This window comes from Mustela erminea, chromosome 14 (genome assembly GCF_009829155.1).
Source record: "Mustela erminea isolate mMusErm1 chromosome 14, mMusErm1.Pri, whole genome shotgun sequence".
NCBI classification, from domain to species: domain Eukaryota; kingdom Metazoa; phylum Chordata; class Mammalia; order Carnivora; family Mustelidae; genus Mustela; species Mustela erminea.
Genome location: NC_045627.1, coordinates 74,763,701 through 74,779,543, shown reverse-complemented (window position 1 = coordinate 74,779,543; position 15,843 = coordinate 74,763,701). Strand labels below are relative to the sequence as shown.

General features: G+C 38.5%; 1 protein-coding gene across 19 annotated transcripts in view; it reads right to left on the bottom strand.

The window, feature by feature from the left end:
* The window catches only part of VTI1A (vesicle transport through interaction with t-SNAREs 1A), a 353,313-nt gene that overhangs the window by 140,843 nt on the left and 196,627 nt on the right, over positions 1 to 15,843 (bottom strand). For 15 of the 19 annotated variants that reach the window (XR_004278473.1, XR_004278474.1, XR_004278478.1 and 12 more), the window contains 2 exons: positions 7,685 to 7,755; positions 6,936 to 6,997 (listed from right to left, as the gene is read on the bottom strand). Coding sequence is in view for 6 of the 19 variants with exons in the window: in XM_032311870.1 (XP_032167761.1) it covers positions 6,936 to 6,997; positions 7,685 to 7,755 (133 nt within the window). In the remaining 13 variants the exon portion in view is untranslated. The other 4 variants (XM_032311875.1, XM_032311876.1, XM_032311872.1 and 1 more) reach the window with 3 other exon arrangements.

The window sequence follows — 15,843 nt, the reverse complement described above, 5'->3', positions numbered from 1 at the left end:
GGAGGTAAGGGAGATTATAGATTCTCTTTGCACAATGTCTGGTTAATGCCCCACAGTCTACGGTCAAACATAAATCTTAAAGAACTTAAAGACACACCCCCTTGGATGCCATTGGTGCACAACAGCTTCTGTTCTACAAAGACCAGACCAAGGGCCTTCAGCCTCATCTTAGCTAGTGGGACTGGTCAGGCTTATTCACTGCTTTCTAGAACTGTCTGCTCATCCGGAAAGGTTGCCTGACTATCTGTGAGGCACAGTAGGAAAAAACACGTTGGAAGCAGACCACTTATGTACAGCTGAATGACATCTAATCACAGTTGCTTATTTCTTAAAATGGGAGTAATAATCTCTGTCTTCTAGGGTTGTCATGAAGATGAAATAAAATAATCTGTAATAAATGCTTAGAATAGAGCCTGCCACCTAGGACGTATCAGTGAGTGCATACATAACAATGTTTTTGTTAATAAAAGACACAGTGGAGTGAAGAATAATAGACCTTAAAATTCTGAATTTCCGAGAACAGTAAAATATGGGGGAGGGGAAGAAGGTGGGACAACTAACACAGGTCTGCCAAGGTTTCTTACCAACTATGTATTTTTCCATTTGCAGTAACAACCGACTTCTAAGGGAGATGGTTCGCTACCACAATTATTTCACAGAAGAAACGGAATTATAACACAGAGAACCTATGACAGTAACTATCTGTATAACGAAAACTCATCAGATTATACTCTTTCCATCTCAGCATTAGTGAAAATTGGCTCTTGGAACCTTTTGGTGCAACGCATTCAAAAGAACGAGTTAAGTTCTCATCCTAATGCTGTGCCTTTCTGTGTATGTGACAATGGAGGGTTTACTTTACTAAGTATAAGTATTCTCATCTGGAAAATGGCGATATGATGCTTCCACCACAGGGTTCTTAAAGACTGAATTGGATAGTGTGGGCAAAGTATGGTTAGGGTCAGACACAGGCAGCTGGTAGAGTTGTCACTGACGGATAACTTCAGATGTTGTGTTTAAATGTCTGACACAGGAGCTATGAGACTGGTGTCAAAGGGAGACACATATAAAGAAATCCAATGCCATTATTTAGTTTGGACAAAGGCAATGAGTCAAGTGGATGGTAATGAACTTACCTAAAAAGGACCAAGATTATTTTTTTAAAAATTCTCTTTGTAGCATTCCTCTAATCTCAGATCCTGAATCTGTTAAGTCTAAAGAATCTGCAGCAAATTCAATCATTTTATTCTTTTTTTAAAAGAGATATTCTTTCTTTTCTTTTTTTTTTTTTTTTGAGATATTATTTCTTTATTTGTCAGAGAGAGAGAGGGCATGAGGGAGTATGCAAGCAAGGGGAGGGGGAGGAGAAATAGGCTCCCCACTGAGCAGGGAGCCTGATGAGGGACTCCATTCCAGGACTCTGGGTTCATGACCTAAGCCAAAGGTAGATGCTTAACCAACTGAGCCACCCAGGCTCCCAATCATTTTATTCTTGAATGAATACACACTTGATTAAAAGTTGAAGAATATTTTGGAGGTTAGGATTTTGTTATATTAATTTAAGGTCAGAGTTCATGTTCAACACTTGCAAAAACAGGCCAAAAAAGAGGAATAATGGATAAACAGAGAAAAGCAGCAAAGCAAGAAAAGAGAAAATGTAAATGTTAAGAGACTGCAAAGGAAGACATACTTTTCAGTGCAAAAAAATTGAGTAAATTCTCAAGGACATCCTTCTTACGAGTCCTGGAAACTCTCTACTGTTGAATTTTTAGATATTGTAATAAGAAAAATTAAAATACAACAAAATGTTTCCTGAGCAAAAGGGAGTGGGGCAGGAGCATGAATTTTCAAAGATTAAAAAAACAAAACAGGGGCGCCTGGGTGGCTCAGTGGGTTAAGCCGCTGCCTTCAGCTCAGGTCATGATCTCAGGGTCCTGGGATCGAGTCCCGCATCGGGCTTTCTGCTCAGCAGGGAGCCTGCTTCCCTCTCTCTCTCTCTCTGCCTACCTCTCCATCTACTTGTGATTTCTCTCTGTCAAATAAATACATAAAATCTTTAAAAAACAAAACAAAATAAAACAAAACACTGAGTTGTAGCATATTTCTTTAAGAATAAGTTTGTTTACTAAAAAAATGTGTATCTCCAATGCTTACATTGGTCTTGTATTACTATTTCTGGTACACTTACCCTCACGAATCATTTTGACAGTACATTAAAATTTTCCAGATGTTTTACCTGTCATTCTACCAAAGCAACAAAACCATGTTTAAAAGGTAAAATGTGATAGCAATGATAGGTGGCAATTATTCCCCAGACTGACTCAGAGATAGCTCTTATAAGAATACAAGTATTAAATAAGAACGTATGAATAGTGCTGGCTAGGCCCCAGCTGACTTTAATACTATCTGGCTTGTTTATCTTACAGATGGGTTACAAAAGGCTGCTCACCAGCTCCCTGCTTAAACAAGTTATTACGTGCACGCTGGAAGGATAAACAAGAATTTGCTTTTTGAAGGAAACATTCTGATTTTTTTTTTTAATTAGAAAAAAATTTAACACGGCAGGGGCACATAAAGGTCCTGTGTAGGAGAGAGGAAATTATTTGATATTAAGGTAATCCTGTAGAAAAAGATGTTTAAAAAAATACGACATATGCTGTTTCTTTTTGTAAGCCCTTTGCCAGCAAATAACATGCAGTTGATGAGCCAACATAAATTTTGTAATGTGTCCTCCAAATTTACATCAAAGGAGATCTCAAATCATAACTATTATACTTGCAAGAAATCGTTCAGCTACGTTTAGAAACAAATATATGATTACTGATCAATTATTCACTCTTCAGAGGCAAAGGGAAAATAAAAGAATCACGAGCTCTTTTGTTTTCTGACTGAAAATCTTGCAAAGTTCTACCTTCATTTTCCCCGACCGCCAGCTCTGTTTGCTCTAATAAGACTTCCCAGTCAGCTGTACAGGAAATAATAAACACACAAACACGCACAGACACGCAAATGCACGAAAGGCAACATGTGAGCCGCTCAGCACTGTTTGTGACGCTTTAAGACAAGCAGTTTTAATAATCACATTTTGTGAGAGTCAATGAAAAATTCATTTCTTTGGCCCCAGTCACCACATGAATGGCCATTTGTTTCGTGACCATTTCATTATTATCTGAATAGCACTTTATTCCAAACTCTGTGAGTCAGGAAATGAGCAGTTTGTCCCTAGCTAGTTCTCCATCTTCTGTCAAGACAGAAGAAAAATTACTTTCCAGGAAATCACCGATATCTGTGTTCTGATGTCAAGTTTCACTGTTATAATTTCGAATGGACCAATTTTCTCCTTTGCTTTCTTCCTCTTGGTAATACAGTGTAGTTATGTGAAGAATAATTTATTTATTTTGGTTGAATCAGTGGCTACCTCATTAAACTAGATGGGTCTCAATACTTTTTGCATGTTTAGCTCCTTTCAAAACTTGTTTATGATTTGATAAATCATCTCCTGCACCTCTAAACTTTTGAATTGTATTGGTTTTACAGCTATTTGAATGATATTTTCTGTTGGTTGTTTTCTTAGCATCCTTTTTAATGACCAGTAAGCATTCATTGGAGTTGCAGAATCTTCAAGACCTTCCTTGAGAATTAGTTAATTTTAGGAATTCCCCGAGGACTTTTTTCTTTTCTTTCCTTTTGATTTTTTTAGAGAGAGCACATAAGTGGGGGAGGGGCAGAGAGTGAGGGAGAAGGAGAATCTTAAGCAGGTTCCACACCTGGCATGGCGCCTGACTCGGGGCTCTATCCGAATGACCCTGAGATCATGGCCTGAGCTGAAATCAAGAGTTGGAAGCTTAGCTGACTGAGCCACCCAGGTGCCTCTCCCTCAGTACTTCCCAAGTCAATACTCTCTGGCAGAGTGAAGGCAAGGATTAAAATGGTCTCGTTTGAGGATTTCCTAAGGCTTTGTACACAGGCATTAAATAATTACCAAGGAAGTGAATATGCAGAAAAAAGAAAGGAAGGAAGGAGGAGGGGAGGAAGAAATATATATATATATATATATATATATATTTATTTATTTTATCTCATGTGAAAGTAATAAAAAGAAAAAAGTAATAAAAATCATGAATGGTGGTGGCTGCCACTTACTCATTTTTACTTCCCTATCTGCTTTTTGGTCAGTCTTACAGATAATATACAGACCTTGGCACTGATAGGCCATTAGTTTCACCTGTCTTCCCAAAAGACTAAGGAAACAAATAAAATGACCCAAATGAGGGGCCACGGCACGACATTTCCCTTCAATACACAAAATTTAAAACGATCTAAACTTAAAAAAATAAAAATAATCAGCAATCTTTCTTTTAAATAGATTAAGTCCACGGGTTAGTATATTGTAGAATATTCCCAGTCATATAGAATCTATCATATGAGAATCAAGAACCTTACATTGTATGGAGGCAAACGCCTATACCGCACAAAGAGAACGTTAATTGCTTTTACACGTGTGAAGGTGACAGACGGGCATGTGGTTTGATATCATACCTTTACTTAAATCAGAAGCATCTACTGACACGCAATGTAGCTACGCGGTTTCGGAAAGAGAATGCGATCTCTGTCTCGGAAAGAAAGTCTCCCTGGTGCTGGAAGGGAGTGCCGCGTGGACGGGAGGGATGTGAGAGAGGAAGCAAAATCAGAACATTCAGTTAAAGACTTTGGTACAAAAAAGCTGGCTCCATTTCTCTAGAGACTGGTTTCCCAGGGAATAATAAAAACAATGAAGTGAAGAAGTTGATAAAATATTTTTACCTCTTCCCAAGTCCAAACTTCATTGACCACCACGTAGGATAGTAATTAAAACGGAACAGAACCACCACCTGCATTTGGTTCCCCAGAGACTCAGTTCGGTTACAGCACTGACGAAGAGTATCTGGATACCTTGGCTGATACCATGATCCCAGCTGAGTCTTATAAAAAAGAGAGTCACCAATATGCACGGGGTCGGGGGGGGGGGTGCGGCTAAGGGTTTCCTTGGCTCACCATAGCAAGGTGAGGTCCACCTGGGGATTTTTATTTCTGTTCATACCCTAGACAGATCCCAAAAGGAGATGCGTCAGTGATCGATTGAGCTGGCCTACAAAGAGGACCCTAAGTAGATTTCGCAGAGTAACTTCCCTCCATAGGCTTATGAAACAGGCGCGTTAGTCTAATTGTCCTACAGAGAGCCCAGTCAAAGGTTGCAGAAGTGTTTGTGCTTCGCCCTCTCTAAATGACTTGCAAATTTATTCAAACACAATATGAGGAGATGCTTTATTTGTTGAAATAACTGTCTGCAGTGTCTTGCACAAAAGGGTGAGGTACATCAAGCAGAAACATGGACAGAAATACATTGGTTTAGAAACTCATAAATCCTTATTTGAATCTGCCAACCTGAAAGCCACGTAGAGCCCGAATAAACTATTTTTCCTAAATGCTACATCTGATTAAGCCGTACCCTTAAATGACAGCTGAACTTTAACATTAATATGATATTATTTAAATAACCGCATGATTTTTTTTACACTAAAAATGATGAATGATTTCTGGACAGCTCAATTGACATAAAGCAAGAGGACTCTTTAATGAGATTTGACAAAATGGAGACATATGCAGAATATTCGTTACAGCTCACATCGCAGGGGCCCTCCCAGGGAAGCAAGAGAGGACTTTTTTCCTTTTTTTTTCTTTTTTATTGTCTATAGGCACTGAAGCATTCCTTTCAATTGCCACTTCTCTGTGGATTTTGAGTTTTTCTAGGTCATTTACATATTACTCTTAAGCAGAGAATCTGGTGGCTTATGGTTCTGAATCGGGGCTGTGCCTGTAGGAAAAGCGGGGACTTGGGAGAGTTAGGTCCGTGTTGGTTGGAAGTGTCCTGGGAACATCAGGCTCGCTACTGATCAGCCTGATGGAGACCAAGCCACCACACCTTTGATTGGTTCTTGTGCGCCCATCGCCAACACCGCAAACACACTTCTAGCAAATTATTACATACAGATGCGTGATCAGAGATGACTTTGCTTACTCTAAAACAGTTGTCCCCATAGTATCAACGCCAAAGCATTTCTCTTTTTAAAACCCCAACGAAGGCATCCTAGAGGCGATTCTCACCATTCCTCATTCACATTTCCAGCTACAGTCCCAAAGTGAAGGTTATGCTAAATGATAATCTTATTTGGTAGATTCCAAATGTAAGAAAATGCCATGTGGAATATATATATATACACGTAAAAAATGGCTCTAATTATCAGAACAGTGAAAATACTTTCACTTCCCCCCGAAAAATACACAACACGGAATATTACCCACTCATTCATTGATTTTCACACTCTCCCCAATATTTTCCATCAGTCAAAGGTTAGTGACAAATATAAAACATTAACACATGGGAATTCAGATTATTCAGATAATCTCTAAATTTTAAAAATTATCTTTAAATATATGTAAAATCAAAAGAGTTCCCCCAAATAGCATCTCTGAAAGAAATGAAAACAAGGCAACAGAGAGAAAACACAGCTAATACCGAGTGTGCTCCTGATACTGGCAGGCCCGCATTCCTTCTAGAAGAAGGAGGCTATCAACATAGAAAATAAAATCAGTGTGCTCCTGCCATGGGGACTTCCTCGGGCTATGAAAAAATACTTCATGTCTAACCCTAATTTTTTCCATAGCTTGAGGTAACCCCCCCTAGCTCAATCCTTCTCTCTAATCTAAGTTACTCAGTATGTGTTCCTGTCCAAACAAGAGTTAGTATCAGTGCTCTGTCATTTCAAAAGGGTCTTGACACAGGGTACTAAGAGCAGAGGCTCGCATGGCTGGAAAATGCCCCGTTGCAACTAAAAGAAAAACATCATTTCAAAAAAAGGGAGAGAGAGGAAGATAGGTCCCTACCTTGTTCTTACCTTCGCAACATCCCCGTCAGAACCCTGGAGCTTTTCCCCAAGTTAGCATCTGTTTCCCGAAGCTAGGAGCAGAAAAGTAGCATTACAACAAAATAAAACAAGATGTCATGCAGTTGGATCGCTCTGAAAAGTGTACTTGAGAATCAGTAAAATTTTTTTCATGGATGAAAATCCAATTAGCAATAAATACTTAAGTAGACTAAAATACATCTTGATAGCTATAAAATCTTTGAAAAATTCTTAGATTTAGAAAACTACATGTGATAGGTAATCCCAGGAGCATTAAACTGGATACCTGAACTGGCTATAAAAGCAAATACCTCGCAGGCTGACAAAGTTGAATATACATCTCGTAATTAAAATTCAATTTTGAAGGTGTGAAGTCCTAGAAATACGAACGGAAAGGAAATAAACTGAAGGAGGAGGAGACATCATTATCTTCACAGCTTTCACTCTGAAAGACTTGACATACTCCAAAATCTCCCTCATGACCTTCTCAGTTATAGAGCTAAATAAAATATCTACCTGGGGGCACTCTGGGATGAGGAAAGAAAGAGTCAGCTTATTCTTTCTCGATTCCACGCTCTTTTTTTTCTTGTCCCCATCTCCGACATCCCTCATATACCGTTGCCATTTTTATACACTTATATTTATGTGTTTGCTACTGTGTATGCATGTGCTGAAGGCCTTTTGTTTTATGTCTTCTTGTTTACTGAATTTATGAAGAAAACTGTATCGCTTCTACTTACTCGTTCACGTGCGCGCTGTATCTTTTCTCTGTCGTGACTGAGGTTTTCCAACATCTCCTGGCCAATTTGCTCTGTGGAAAAGGAAATATGAGTGAGGAAAGGTGACTTTGGGTGTAGCCTCCAGGAGTACCACAATGGCAGTGGGTGCAGAGTTCATGTTCAACAAGTGTAGGTTACGTATCGGGCACGCATCTCATATACTTGGAAAATGTTTAAGAAGTACTGGAGACGTTTACCTATGTATCTTAGGTATGATTTAACTGGGATTTACAGTTCAGTCTCTAGAACATGACCAACAAGGCAGTGATGATGGAGACGTGATAGGACTTGCCCAAGGCCACCTCGGCCTATTTCTTATCCACCAAGATGGAGAGCACAGGCCTTCCTATTATCTTATCATCACGGAATCTAGTCTCTGGGTCTGTGGGTTATAACTACCGTTAATGAGTCTACTCGACCTCCCCCACTTCATTACTGCATTGCTTTGCATATGCAAGCGAAACTCCAGTTAGAACAATTTTGATTTTGAAGTACTTGTCCTACATACATAGTCCTTGAACTCTCAACTCCTGTGCCTTATTGCCAGTGGAACTCTCTCTGGGATTGGAGCAAGGGCTCCCCTAGTGTGTTCTCAGCCGCCGTGGATATTTGAGTTGGGACACTTGAGGCTGACTTCACACTCGGTTGAGGAGAGCTCAAGCTTCAGACAGAACTTCCATTTATACAGGAATAGACAGGTTAGAACAGTCATTAAAAAGCACACGCTGAGTTCTGACAAGGTTTTCCTCTGCCGTGATCATCCCACTTGGCTGGCACGGATCGGTTCTCCTCCTTTTACGAGACTGTAGGTATGTCCTAACCTGACAAATATGCAGCTGCCTTGAATACTTTTTTTTTTTTTTTTTCCAGACTCAGTCTCCGTCACCTGGGAGGTACCTATTTCCATGAGAAAAGGAGACCAATCCGACTCACCTATAATGCTGGCAACCTATCGCATTTCCACATTTCTTCTTCTTTTTTCTTTTGCATTATCTCTTTACCCACAACCTATACCAAGAGTTATCTCTGGCTTATCCATGTAGCGAAACACTCAACAAGCATCTATTTCAAGGGTAGCAAATAATTTCATAAATTCATTAGGAAATCACCACGGCAGTTATTGGGCTCATGTATGTGTACTAACAAACTTTTTAGAGGGATATCCTAAAAACTGTGGGAAGGCCACACGGAGAGTTTAGGCTGGGAACTCACACTGTGTGAGCCCCTAATCCCCAGCACCGATGCTTAATGGCTATGGGACCCTGCATGTTACCTAACTTCATTGTGCCTTAGTTTTTCGCCTCTATGATAGAAAGAAGATCATACTATGTCAAGGCACTGGGGTAAAGGTTGAATAATTCAGTTAGAATACTTAACACAGTGACTGGCCTGTAGCAATAATAAGCATTTACTGAATGATGATGATCGATACAGAGAACCAGTGGACTGTTATGACCTGAGCCCCCTCTCATCCTAGGTCCGCCACAACCCACTGGAACTGGGTATCACCAAGATAGAATACCTGTCCTACCTTCCTCACAAAACTGTGGTTATAGTCAAATGAAAGTAACCTAAGTAAAAATGTTTTGAAAGCTATAGGATGTATGTAAATGCATGTAATTGCATAATACATGGGAACCAACGCACTTAGTGAAAATCAAAAAGTTCCTACTCTGTGGTTGGTGTAGATGCTGGGGACATGGCCCCTAAAGAAGACCAAGCCCTTGTACTTAGGAACTTTTGTGCTAATCGTGAAGATTCGGCAGCCAAAGGGCAAATGCTACCTTAGAGTTTGTCTTTCATGGCACAATAGAAAAAGGACTGTCTATTCCTTTCATAATAAAAAATCCAAGTAATAAAAAATGCTTAAATACAACAGTATCAATGTATTTTTGATACCTATACTAACTCTGAAAATTCTTTCCAGTGAAGTACCTTCCTAGTATAGTATCTCCTTTCAGACAGATGTTAGCTTCTTATTAATTCTATTCAATATATCCTTAAGGTACATTGGGTAAGATATGTGGCTCCCAGTAGAGGCACCATAAATGCAGAAGATGAAACCAATAATGAAGAAGGAAAAACCAATGAGAGCTGTTATTTTTCTTTTCTGTAGATGATGCAATATTCAATTTTGTCATCTTATTAAGTATGACACTGACTTCCTTTAAGTAACATAATTAAGCAATCTTAATTCATTTTAACTCAAAATCTCAACTATCTAGAGCCACTATCAATACTTCAGTTATTTCAGCAAAATGCTACTTATATATTTTCTCCTATCAAGATTAATGGCATTCTGATAAATAATTTTAAACAAACAGAAAATAGGTCATCATCACTGTGCCTGTCACCAGCATAGTGTTTCCAGTAAGTGTTTGTGGAAGGAAGCAATGAGAGATGGAAATAAAGTACACGAAAGGAGTATATGAAGTGTATGAGAGGTTTATGATCTATCCTTGCTCTCAAAGCATATCAAGTGTGGCAGTGGAGAAGTCGACACTGGAATGCAGCTAACAGATCCGCAATTCTATCAGGTTTGCTAGGGGAAAAGCTATTCTGAATGGATCCATAGTCTGCTACTGGAGGAATCAATAGAACAAGCCGTAAAGAACTCAGCCCTATCCAGGAGTATTAAATCACTCCCTCGATCTCCTGGGAAATATCTCAGCATCCGAAGTCCTAACCCATCTGGCAAGAGAAGAGATATTGGCAAGAGTGCACACGCCTTGGTCTTAATACAGAGATACCATCCATTTGTTGGAACAGAATTATTTTTTTCATTTCTTACTTGCTACCTTCAATTTTAATGCCCCAGTAAAGCAAAGTCCAGGCCAAGCGTATCAGAAATGTTTACACTTATAGAATGAACGGAAAAATTCATGCAAACAAGTTATGCATACATATCAAAAGTTATGTATGGTTTTTTCATTATGTGTTCCCCTACTCCAATCAAAACAAAACAAGACAAAATTGGAAAGGATTATTTTTAAAACAGACTACCCTTGGTTAGATTAGTATTAGACATTTAGGGATCATCTTATTAAAAAAAATAGTAACACTGTTAGGTTTACTTTTCTTGAAGATGTAAGCACTCACCAAACTCCAATAAAGAAAGAACACGAGCTCGTAGGCCTAAACCAGTATGGATCTAATATTCCCAGTCTATAGTTTTCAGTTCTTTAATCTTTCACGGTGCTTTTAGAATGGGAAATAACCATGTTGCCTCCACTGAGAGAACTTGAGAAATCATAAATTTTATAAATGCTATATTCGTTGACTGTGAGGATCTTCTGGAGAGTAAGAAACAATGGGAAGCATAAAGGAAAATCAAAACTGATGTCGTGTGCTGGAATTCCGCATGTCAGTATGAGCATGACAAATGAATTCCTGGAAAGAAAAGTTCCTTCCTGCTCTTCTTCTTCTATCCTTCCCACAGGGGTCCTGGGAATTATCCTGGGAGCACGGCACTCAAACTCACTGAGATTTTGTTTTCACATTATCCAGAATGAATCATATCCTTGGTCTATGGCCCTTTTTGGGGGGTTACAGACTGCAGAATGCATTTTGGCTAACATTTCCTCTCCTTTTCAAGATATTTGGGGTTGGTTGGGAGATATACACCAGGCACTCTACGCTTGCCTGCCTCATCAAGGAAGAGAGAAGCAGGAAACTACAAATCTAGCAAGATACTTCCTGAAGGACTGGCCTGGTATCACAAAAGATAAGACTTAACTTGAGGCGCCTGTACCACGGAAAGCATTATTGCTCTTTATTCAAAATAAAGCATCATTGTTCTTTATTCAAAATAATAATGCCACCTGAACCATCGTAAGACTGACATCAATGAACTTTAACAAATATTTATTGGACTTGTGTTTTGGAGATAAGCAGATTAAAATATTCTTCATATGAAGGTAGAACTGACTGTGGCTCATATCATGTTATAATATAAACATGACTGAAAGAGAAGGAGCCTCAAATATAATTAAGCAGAAAATGTTCCACTGATAAATTCAAAAATATTAAAAAATTTTTAAAGCCATTATGCTATAAACAGTGCACTGACCAGAAAATAATTGATTATTTTTCATCACACTTCCATTTAATTTTCTTGTTGCAAACTTAGTTAAGGATGTGATTTCCAGCAAATTATTTTAAGGTGCAATATCCAGTCACACCTTCTTTAAAGAACTAAGATAAGGTAAGGTTATTTTCTGATGCTCAAAATTTCCTTAGCAATTTTAGAAACAGGTAAAAGGTATTCATAATTATCCAGCTATCGTCCATATAGGGACTTCACTGAGGTGCGGGATTGCATAGAAATACCTTAAAAGAGCTATTTTTTGAAGCATGTGCTTTCATATGTATGCTGTAGGACACGAGCAAACACAATTGAAAAACACAAAGTGATTATTTCCTAGTAACATGGGGTACTGGATTTTGGACCTGACTTTGGAACTTCTGGGCAACAAATTAATAAAAGTATTGCTTTGGGAAAGCAAAGGAAGTCACACATAGCTTTCCCAGGAGGAAGTAGCTCATGGGGTGCTCGGGTCAGCCATTCACTGGCATTTAACACACTTCTTAGACACAAACTGGCATCATGCCCTGAGTGGGGTAGGTTATCCACAGTATCGATGTTACTTAGACATGAAGAGTCTTTTGAATTCCCGATGCCTGGAACAGTAAGGGAATGGAAAAGACGTTTCCTTTACCATCTTTGCTTATTTGATAATTTAAGACACGTGAGGAACTTCTACTTCCAGTTAGGATGCAGAAAGGTGTAAATGGCTCTCATAGAAACAAGAAAAATCCAGACAAAGTAACTACCATTGTTGTGTGGGGAAGTCCAGTGTCTGTAAGGAAGCTCTGACAGATCCTAGAGAGGAACAAGCCCCTCATATGTGAGCAGAGACTAGGATGAGTGCCCGAGTTAAGCATAGGACTGCCGCAGAGAAGCTTCTCAGGGATGAAATCCTTCAGACACCTTATGGAAAAGTAGGAGTGCAGGAAGGAATGAAATGTGGGTGAGCTTGAAACACAAAAACAAATGGCTTGGTTTGGTAATTCTCCTCAAGTCTCCAAATTTGTCAAGCAAGAGGCAGTGGAGGAGGGGCTCATTAGTAAAAAGAGAAAGCACGTATTTCTACATATTCTTGTGGTGTCTGTATCCTTGAGATACTATCAGGAGCTAAGTCCAAATATGAACCCAAAATGTTGACAACTGCAGACCCACTCCCAGATCGAATACTGGTAAGATTTAAAAAAAAGAGAAGAAGAAAAAAAAGAAAAAGGAAAAGAAAAAAAAAGGGAGCCTACGTACAGGTGGGGCGGTGCCCTCATCTCAGATAAATCCAATCTAATTAGAGATCCAGCTTAACACCGAGGCCACTTAATTTTGGAAAGAATCTGATCAATCCATTGATCAAATATAAGATAAAATAAAATGCTTTCAGAGAAAAATAAATTTAGACTCTACTGTCCTTTTTCATACTATGTCTGGAATGCTATACCCATTTCAAGGCATGCAAAAGAAGGAGGGAGGAAGAGAAAAGTGAAAACACAGCCTATGTAAGTAGACCAACAGAAGGCTTATTTATTAGAGTTAGCAGATAAAGATTTTTAGACAAGTATTATAATGGTGTTAAAGAACTTCTTGGAAAAGGTAAGCCTAATAGGTGAAGAGATATTTTTTTTAGGAAACAAATGGAAACTCTACAAAGGAACCAAATGAAATTTGAGAATGAAAAAAAATACAGCATCTGAAACCTGGATGGTTTCAAATTCGCTGGATGGACCAAATAGAGTAGCATTTACTGTACAGGAAAGAGTACTTGAACTTAAGACAGATTAATAGAAATTATCAAAACTAAAGGAGGAAACAAAGTTTGGCGTAAAAAAAAAAAAAAGAAAAAAGAACAGAGCATCAACAATCTGTGAGATAATAACCAGCGCTTTTACACACATACAATTAGATTCCCAGAAGAAGAGATTCTGAGAGACAAGCAATAGGATAGAAGAAATATTTGAAGAATTAACAGCCAAAACTTTTCAAACTTTATTTTAAAAAAGTCAATCCACAGATCAAAGAAGTTCAACAAGCTCTGAGCAAGATAAATACAAAGACAACCACACCTAGTCACATCATTGTCAAATTCCTAAAAACTAAAGATAAATAAAAAATCTTAAAAGCAGCCAGAGGGGAAAAAAACAACATGTAGCGATGATAAGAATGAGGATTGAATTTTCATCAGAAAACAATGCAAGAAGACACTGGAATACCATCCCATAGGGCTGGGGGTGGGGTGGGGGCGAAAGTCATCCTACTCTTGTGTATTCAGTAAGAATGTCCTTTAAAAGTAAAGTTAAATAAAGATAATTTTAGATCATTTAAAGCTGGGAGAATCATCCAGAAGAACTGAGCTACAAGAAAGGTTAAAGGAAATTCTTCAGGCTGAAGGGAAATGAAAGTAGATGGAAATCTGGATCTACAGAACTCAGATCCAAATAAAGTAAAAATAAAACAATACATGTAGAATTAAATATAGGAAAACCAGAGCACAAAGGATGGAGAGTAGACAAACAGGAGTATACTGTTGACCGGTTGTTAAGTTATATGTGAAGTAGCATATTTCTTTAAGGTAGACTGATAAATTAGGGATGAAAATTGTAATCCCTAAGCTTCTCTGTCCAATATGGTACCCACTAGCCACATGGAGCTATTTAAATATTAAAATTAAATTTAAAATTCATCTCCTCTCTAGCACTAGTCACATTTCAAGTGCTCAGTAACTACATGTGGCTAATGGTTATTATACTGGAGAAGATGGAAATATCATCTCTAGAAGGGTGTCCCAATTCCCCCTGCTTTTAAGATCCACTTAAAAGAAAATAAGAAGTAACCATTGGAGCTTTAATTTAGGTAAAGCACTTCCTTTCTCTGGGCTTCAGTTTCCTTAAATGTAAAATGACAGTCTTAGACTGGATAATCTTCAATGCCCCTTGTTCCTCTAAAATATTAGAACTCAATGACTCTATAAAATCTTAATGCCTCTTTTCTCCATACAGTATGCAAACAAACTAGAGCATAAGGCCCAAACCAGGACCAAAGACGTATTCCCATCACTGGGGCACCATCCCCACCCCCACCAGCTTGGCAATGTTAAAAAAAAAAAAAGGAAAGAAAACAAGAAACAGTTCAAACTTGAATGCTTTTAAGCAAGTCATACACTCTTCAGATTGCCCATGTCTATAACTGTGGACTGCTTCATACAGTAGCCTGCTGGGCCTCGGAGGACATCTGAATTTACTATGTAGTATAAAATATTTACAAGCACTTGGATGATGCCATTATTACAGAAAACTATACATTCATATAAACTGAAGGTAAACTTAAGCATTCTTAAGAGACATACAGCAAAAGAGTATGCATGGCCCACCTTTCTTCATTTTTAGCAATTATGATTTAATATTATCTCCTTAGCAGGTGCATATGTATTCTCTTTTGCTTTAAGATGATCAAATCTATCACTAAGCAATTAAAGAAATCATCAACAGCACTTTCATCCAAGTCACAGGAGTGGAACCTCCCTTTAGTTACCTGGTTTGCTGGAGATAATTAACAAACACTACTCCCGGAGCCCTCGGACATCAGTCAGTGGATTGCTGTACCACCAATAGCGATGATTTGGAATTGAGCAGGTACTATGCAAACGGAACTTGTTACACAAAAGGCGCCATGTTAATTACAGCTGCTTTCAAAAACGAGAATGAATCTGTTCTGTTCTATGAAAAAAGACCAGAGCAGAAGGACATCCCTTTCTCACCATTCAATAAAGAATGTAAAAGCCAGGAGATGAAGCAGCAGCAAACCTGAATGGGTAAAACTGTCAAAACACATTCCAAAGGTTCACTTGTGGAATTTGCCAAACGTGGATTTACTTGGCAGACAAGAGAGACCTGTTCAGCGTCACCCAGATCTCTAGGTTGAATGAATGACTCAAAGAAAACCCCCAAAGTGCTATAAACTAGGACAAGTGACTGGAAAGTAATTAGAAAGCCTTTTTAGCAATCATTATGGGCAGAGTTAATCACTGTCTATATCCTTTGTGAACTAC